Below are 8324 nucleotides of genomic sequence, written 5' to 3' on the forward strand. Positions count from 1 at the left end.
CTGAAATTTTGTTTTGTGTTAATATGATGTAACACAAGATTGTCACCTGCAACAAGCATGCAGCCTTAAATACACCTTTTGAGAATGCAAAGTCTACTTCTGTTTTTATCTCAACCAAATAAAGTTAGGATATTTGTTTGAATGTCTAAAAATATCCAGATGGTCGGAGTAGTTTGAAATTATAACAACGTTTGCATAGTGTTAAGCAACAAAATTCATCCGCTGCTAAATAGCCTATGGTGAGTCGGTTATTCTACACTTCTGTGACATAAGAACGTTTGGAAGTTATAGTTCAGCATACCACTAGGGTCCAGCACCTCTTTTTTCTTTAACCTCTCACACTGCATCGTAAAGTCCTGTAAATGTAAATCTCTGTATACACTGAATCTGTCAGTATGCACCTCTCCCCAAGAAAATGTAATAGGTATCCTACTATCATGTAAAATGGTTATCCATTTAATTTTATATTGCTTGACCAACCATATTCCTCAACATAATGTAAACTTTTGTCCTCGTGTAAAGTATTCTGTAATGCTGTTGTGGCAAACTTTGCACCAATAGAAATAGCCATAATAATTTGAAACCATATTTGAGATTGCTCCTGAGCTATCCTGGAAGGTGAGACTGTAGTGCTCAATGTTGAGCAATAGAGGACCACAGGGTTTTAACATCTCATGTAAGGATAGGCAGCAGCAATGACCTAGAAGGGGTCTTTGAGGTCCATACTGACTAAAACCATGTGCATTGGTGACACCTAAATATTGTGATCTGGCGGGATCGACAGTGGATTTTTCAATAACTGCATGCATAAAACTGCTGCATAACTAAATACTTATGGTCCTAAAAGCGAGACCTAGTGAGACCTATTGGCTATGCCAATGCTTGCTTTCAACTAAGTAATCACTGCATCGGAGACATGGAGTGGAAACAGCTTGTCTGCATTTAATAGGTTAGATGCCTTAGAACATAAAATATTGTGGGCGTCTGAGGGGTCAGCAAACAGCATTTGATGAGAGGGTTAATCTTTGATTTTTTTTTCTTCTGCAGAGTCACCAGGGGTCGTATGAACTTTCTCACTAACGCAGACTGACAGAGCAGGAATACAAGATGCCAGATAGCAAGAGCGACAGCATATCCTACAGATCAACAAATGAGAACACGGTTACCAATATAAATTTGGAATGATGCGCATGTTAGCTACCTTTGTCTCATGTACCCTGTTACCTGCTGCATTCTGAAGCAGGCTGTGGTCAAGATAGGGACCAGCTACCATGAAACACTCTCCTCACAGCAAGTCTTACTGTAGAAGGAGTCCCAGTGACCTCTCTGTGAGAGCCACTGCCTTGACCTCATTTCCTGCAATGCAACAGGATCACCTCCTGGGAAGAGGTGAAAACGCACTGCCACCACTGGGGCCTTGGACAAGAGAAGCCACAACATAGGTTAAATGTATTCTGGTTGGATGGGGTCACCACACAAGCTAGAAGCATACTGGACGATCAACGCCATTCTACGCACTCTTACACAATACATACCTATACATGATTTGCCGATATCCTAAGGAGATTTGGTTGTTTGTTTACATGTTTTAACTGATTTGTTAACCCGTTGACCACTGGGCTAATTCCCCCGCTGTGCTGGGGGGGTGCGCACAGCGCCCCGGTGCTCATGACAAGCTCAGCTCGTAATGAGCTACGGTGGCCATGTGCTCATGACGAGCTGAGCTCATCACGGCCACACCCGTTCCTTCAGAACGTTCAGCACAGCAGGGGAATTAGCCCCGCGTGCGAGCGTTTGGACCGTTATGACGAGCTCAGCTCGTCATGAGCACACGAGCACCGTGGCTCATGATGAGCTGAGCTCGTCATGAGCGTCCAACGGGTTAAATTGCTGGGTCTGTGGATTTTTTCTGTGGCTCACGTGGTTGCTGGTGCTTCTAATATTGCGATAAATGACGGAAGGAGCTGAAATTACCTCCTATTGTCTGCCTGCAGAAACACACAAAATTGTATTTTAATTTTTAAATGTATTTATTCGCTGAGCGTCTATTTCAGAAATTCTGGACAGAGTTTCTTTCTAAGCGTACATAGGAACTTAGCTGTGGATGGCAACAGAAAGCTAGTGATTTGGATTGATGGGGCGAGTGCGACAATTTCAGCACGTAACATCAAACCAATATTCGCTTTTGGAGTCCAAGCTTATGGGAGTACGCATAAGCTACGTAGCAAGGGGTTGGGCATCTGAGAAATGTGACGCACTTCCTGTTGAGTGTGCAATGCCAAAAACCTCTATATTGCCGCTTTGGCTTGGGCCAATGACACAGGAAGTGAGGCCCAGCTTTCTGGGCTGGCAAAGGTATCTCCAGTGAATCAGAGCACTAACACCCCACCTCTTTCGTAGGACTTTTTATTCGAAAGGCAGTATAGCAGGCACAGGAGATGCCCGCTCCCAGATTTAAAGTCTGGAAGAGCAGGGCCTAGAGTAAGTGCAGTTTACTCTTGAAACCAGGTGAGATCTTAACCGGGTGATTGTACAGAATATGCCAGGGTTACTTATTTATTCCAGTATAATAATGTAAGTTATTTTTTATATTAAGGAAAGGCGGAGCCAAAGCTGCAATTTCAACTGTCTTATTTTCCTTATATTCAGTGTGTTTACGAGCACTTCTACAATTGCCTCAAAGTCCATTGTTTTATCTCCAATAATGTATTAAAAATATTTTTTCTAAATAAATGGGAACAAGAAAAGAGTTTAATTTCTTATGTTTTTATTCACTAACAGGGTGGTTTGAGTCCAAAAAGCACTGGAAAACTAATAGAGCTGATGAATAAATGAACTTTTCTTAATACTTCCATCCTTGCAGTCAATTCATCACTCACCCTTGTGCACATGCACCAATCCATCCACCTAGTGACTCATTCTTACAAGCACACGCATACACAATACCAAGCTCAGACGCACCAATGAATGAAGAAACCCTTTCAGTTATGCGCCAGACCCATTAAGATTGCGGCTAGTTTATAAGGGATGTAAGAGTTCTTCTATTAGCGTGTGGCTGCTAGTCTAATGGATGTGAAAGTGCTGTCAGTAGCATGTAACTGCTCATCTATGATAATGGGCACTATTGAATGTGATTGTTAGTCTTTAGGAGGTGTGTGTGAACGGCCAGTTATGTGATACTTATACTGCAGAGTGTTAGAGTGCTGTCGGTAGTCTTTAGATATTAGTCTGTGAGAGGTGTGAAACTGTTACTGGTTGTTCGTCACTGCTACTCTTATGGGTATGGGAGTGCTGTTGGTAATATGAAACTGCTAGTGTGCAAGCTTGTTTCACTATTCTACTAAAAGATGACTTTGCCATAAACCTCTAACAAATTGCGCTGCAGCAGTTCCTAGTAGCAGCACTCCCTGGCTGATGGTTGACCTAGTGCACTAATTCCGAAGGCACTCCTGGGCGCACACAGTGTACCAGTGAAGCAAAGTGTCCTTCATAAACAAAGTGAATATGTTTACACAGTGAGTGTGCAGGTAATCACCATACCCAATCATTTTACTGTGCATGCGACATACAGTAAATACGAACATCACTATACTCCTGTACTAGATAAACCAGCCTAGTACAATTTAGACCCCACCCACCAGTGTCGTAACCTATTGGAATAGAGGGTAGTATTGAGGGAAGCTCAGATGCTATATGCTGTTGTACACATTGTTGGATGTTATACAATTTAGTGTGTTCTTCCTGCACTGACGGGACTTTTCCTGCTTTGGTAGGGTCAAGCAAAGGGTAAATTCTAGGATGATGACCAGTCAAACAATAAAACAGGGAAACCTCAGTAGCAGTATGCTTACTGTTATTATTGACAAAGTCAACCAATGGATAGACCTTATCCGACTCGGAGGACTATGTGGAGACCAGATACCATAGGATTTGTTCTAAGGATTGATTCATGCGCTCCTTTTGACCATCTGTCTGTGGATGATGCGCAGAAGATAAACTGACATCTATCCTCAGAGAAGGACCTGAACACCGCCAGAAACTCAAGATAAATTGGGGCCCACAGTAAGACACGATGGAAGAAGGTACCCAATGAAGATGCACTATGTGTTGTATGAAATAATTAACTAGCGCATTAGCTGTGGGAAGGTTTCTCAAGGTTATAAAATGTGCTATTAGTGTCGGGTAATCTACCACAACCCAAATGACTTTGTGCCTATTGGAGGAGGGTAGGTTTGTGATGAAATCCATACTTATGGCATACCATGGTGTAGACAGGACTGGGAAAAGACCTGTTAGAGGTTTGTGTGGTGTTATTGCTCAAATACAAGTAGGACAGTCTTGCATGTATGTCTTACCATCCTGTATTATCGTAGGCCATCAAACTCAGTGTTGACATAACTGTCTTCTTTTCCCCGAAGTGCTCTGCTAGAACAGTCATATCTCCAGTGTAACACTGTTTCCTACAATTCTAGGTTGGGAACACCATGATACAAGAAGCCCTATCATTCAAGTACTCCAGGGGGATAAGGAGTGATATATTTTTCCTGAGCAAGTTTCTCATAAAATTCTTGGAAGAAAAAGACTGCTATAATTCTCTCAGTTGGTATGATATGAAAGTGCCTGCTTTTTGTTGTGCATTGCTCGGTCTATATGTAATAACGAAATTGAATTAGTTGAAGAGCAACTAGCGAATGTGTTGTGGCGGGAAGTCTTCAATGTTTTGGAACAATTGAAGGTTACAGTGATCAATATGGATGGTTATGGTACTTCTTGCTCCCAAGAGATGACGTCCTTCTTGTAAGGCTAGCTTTATGGCAAGCAGCTCCCTGTCTGCCACGTTATAATTCTGCTCGGTTGGTAATTTTTTTTTAGAAAAATAAGCAAAACACCTTAAAAATTAATAAAATCTTTCTGAACATAAAAGAAAAATAAGCAACAGGGTAAAAACATCCTGTTTCAGGGTGTCGCTGCTACAGGACACCACCACCAGCAATTTGTGACGCATCAGCCTCCACAAAAAAAGGTTGAGATGGATCTGGATTTGAAGTAAAGGGGCTTCCGTCAAGATCTTTTAAAGTTTCTGAAAGGCTTCATTGGCAAGTGTCTCCCAGCAAAAGGGAACCTCTTTATCAGTACACGGGTGATGGGTGACACTACCATAGAAAACTGGGGTATAACGCCCTGGTAGAAGTTTGCAAATCCGAAAAATTACTGTATCGCTTTCATAGATTTTGGGGTCTTCCATTGTAAAATGGATTGCACTTTGGAGGTGTCCATGCAATCCCATCTTGGAAGATGACATACACCAAAATTTCAATGGTTGTGGCATGAAAAATGCATTTCTCAGCCTTGGCAAAGAGGTGGTGGTGAAGGACCGCCAGTACATGCTCCATGTGTTCTTCTGGAGATAACGAATAGATCAAAATATCATAAAATAAGAACGTCTTTATCCTGAGCATATCCAGTAATATTAAAGAGTCCTTAAATGTATAGATGTTGAGACTTCATTCTTTAATTTCAAGGGTCCAAATTCTGCGAAATTAAATTCAATAATACATTGTTGTGCTTAAGGAGTTACAATCACAGCCAGATGAACAATGTAGCCAACACGTTTCGTCTTGGGGTCATCACCCACCCACTTCCTCAGGGCAACAACAAGGGGATCCCATAAAATAGACGTCATTGCGGTTTCCCAAAGTAAGTCTGGTGTAAGAAGTTACATGTACCTGGAAAGAGGAACACAGGATCCTAGGTGCTCTACAAAAGAAAATGAACGGAAGTGCGAGGTAGGGGATGCTAGTGACTGAAGTACGAAATAGAACCTAGCAATAGGGGTTTCAATCCAGAACCTATCTGTGCCATCATAAGTGAAAAATTCTAAAATCTAGAGATATGAACCAAATAGTGTTAAGTTAGATTTCACCACCAAAGAAAATGTATAAATGTAAAAACCTCACCAAAAATCAATTCAAGAGACTGTCATTTTTCCCATCAATAGTAGGAATTATGGGTTTCCTTCAAATACCTAATCACCAGAAACGAACCATTATTCAAGTAAGAGAAGTATAGCGTGAATACAAGGGGTTAATTAGTCTAAAAGAATGCCTACATCTTCATTTCTGTTCCCACTGATAATAACTATGTATTTTCTGTAATCTGTAAAAATAAGCACCATAATGTCAACTGAGAACCCCATCGTACATGAGGTCAAAAAATGATAGCACAAAACATCGTATAAATGACAGTGTGAGGTGACAAATTTGTGACTCCAAATTTCAATTGCTAGTCGATACCATAACCACCGTTTTTTATTTTATTTGATTTTATTAAGCAATATTGGGAATTACGTAAGTATGCAGTTATACATTTAATGTTATACAGTTCACACATTTTTGGCATTTTTGTATTACAGCTAACATCTTTGATATTGCGTGAAGTAGGCACCATTGATAGACATCTATACATGGGAAATGTTTGTTGCATCATATTACAGTTCTGGATCGTGTGGTATTGTCGGCCGTTCACATATTTGGCCCAATAGGTATTCCATCATCCCTACAGTTTTATCCATTTTTTGGGGCACCCCTATGTACATACACACTCTTATCTGCCATCAGGGCCATGTCCATGTCATTGCACCATTCTGTGTGTGTGGGTGTGGCTTCTAAGCCCCAGTGTTTAGCTATGTTTCGTTTTGCTAACATTAATCCCAATGTTACCCACATTTTTGCCAGCACCGTAAGATCTGTTGCCTCCCAAACGTTCAAAAGGCACTGCTTTGGTATCCGTAAGAAACTACCAGTAACGCATTATGTCAGGGCAGGTCCAGAGGGTGTGAAAAAAGGACCCTGGTGCTTTGCACTGTCATAGGCATATGGGAGTATGTGTTCTGCCCATCTTGTATAGGGCAGTTCTCATATAATAAAATCTATGAAGGATCTTGAGCTGCACTAGGCGCAGCCAGGATGTGATTGCTACCTCCCTGGGTTACGCCAGTGCTTCCTGCCAGTCAGTCGTCTAGATCTCCCACTCCCACCCCCCATTTCTCCCGCAACTTCAGCATTGGGTCCAGCATATTATTTATGATCTTTTGATATGTTATGGAGATCGCTTTGGTGTGTAGATGATCTGCTAATAATCTGTCCTCTAATGGCGACGCCTCGGGTGGGGTAGTGCTAGGGGGAATTGCTGCCTCTAAAGCGTGTTTGATCTGAAGGTAACGGAATTGCACGGTGGGTGCCATTTTGTATATTGCTCCCGGAGCCGCGCAAAGGGGAACCATCTTTCCTTGCGCCCAGAGACCCTCCTCCCCCTTTGGAGATTACAATATCCATCGTCCCATCGCTTGAAGCCCTTGTTCTTTCCCAACCGGCCCAATTTGTCTGTGTCCCAAAGGGGCATTGCTAATGATCTTATTATGCCATCCCAGCTTTTTACGTGCTAATTTCCATATCTGGAGTGTGTTATGTCTGGCCCAGCTGGGTTGGGTTCTTGTTGTAAAGTGCTGGAAATACTCCCCCTTTCCCCAACTCGATTCTGTCTAGACCATAGGCCGGGTCAGTGAGGGGAATATGAATCCACTGATTGATTATAGTGAGTTGGGGTGCCCAATAATATACCTGGATATTTGGGATGCCACCATCATAACATGTCCAACAGCTTCGTAATATCTATTCCAGCTGGTTTATTATCCCAGAGGAGCTTGGTCACCTCTGCTTCTATGACACAAGTATGAAGGGGGTACAGGGAAAGGGGTGTTTTGCAGTGCGTAAAGAAATCTTGGGAGCGCCATCATCTTAAAGAGAGCCGCTCTCAACAAGAGCGTGTGGGGCAGCGATTGCCAGTGTTTTATGCCCTTTTGCAGTCGATGCAGGGGTGCTTGGAGATTCAGTCATGAATGTTTCCGGGTCATGTGTGATATGGATTTTGAAGTATTTTAACGTATCCTGCACTATTGTGACTTCACAGCCCCTCTGCAATGTTGATATAGGGCCGTGCAGGACATACAAGGATGATTTAACCCAGTTAATCGTGTATCCTGAGAGCCGGCCATAGGAGCTACATATATCAAGGAGGCACACGAGGGACCGCCTGGGCAAGGCCAGATATAGAACATTATCAGCATATAAGGATATTCGGTCCTCCAGCTATCCGTCCAGCAGAGTCCGCGAATGACCGGGTCTTGTTGTACCCATGCTGCCAGGGGCTCTAATATGAGCGCGACGAGAAGCAGTGACAATGAGCAGCCCTGTCTTGTGCCGCGGTGCAGTGGGAACTCCTTAGAAACATGTCCATTCACTACCACATGCACGATGGATGTGGCT

General features: G+C 42.6%; 1 protein-coding gene across 1 annotated transcript in view; it reads left to right on the plus strand.

The window, feature by feature from the left end:
• LOC147729031 (uncharacterized) overlaps window positions 1-2749 on the plus strand; it is a 113384-nt gene extending 110635 nt beyond the window's left edge. The window contains 1 exon segment of the mRNA XM_086959781.1: window positions 1048-2749. Within this exon segment, the coding sequence (XP_086815907.1) occupies window positions 1048-1080 (33 nt within the window). The 3' untranslated portion in view covers window positions 1081-2749.
• Window positions 2750-8324: the final 5575 nt, after the last annotated feature.

This window comes from Lissotriton vulgaris, chromosome 2_2, assembly GCF_964263255.1.
Source record: "Lissotriton vulgaris chromosome 2_2, aLisVul1.2, whole genome shotgun sequence".
Taxonomy (NCBI): Eukaryota; Metazoa; Chordata; class Amphibia; order Caudata; family Salamandridae; genus Lissotriton; species Lissotriton vulgaris.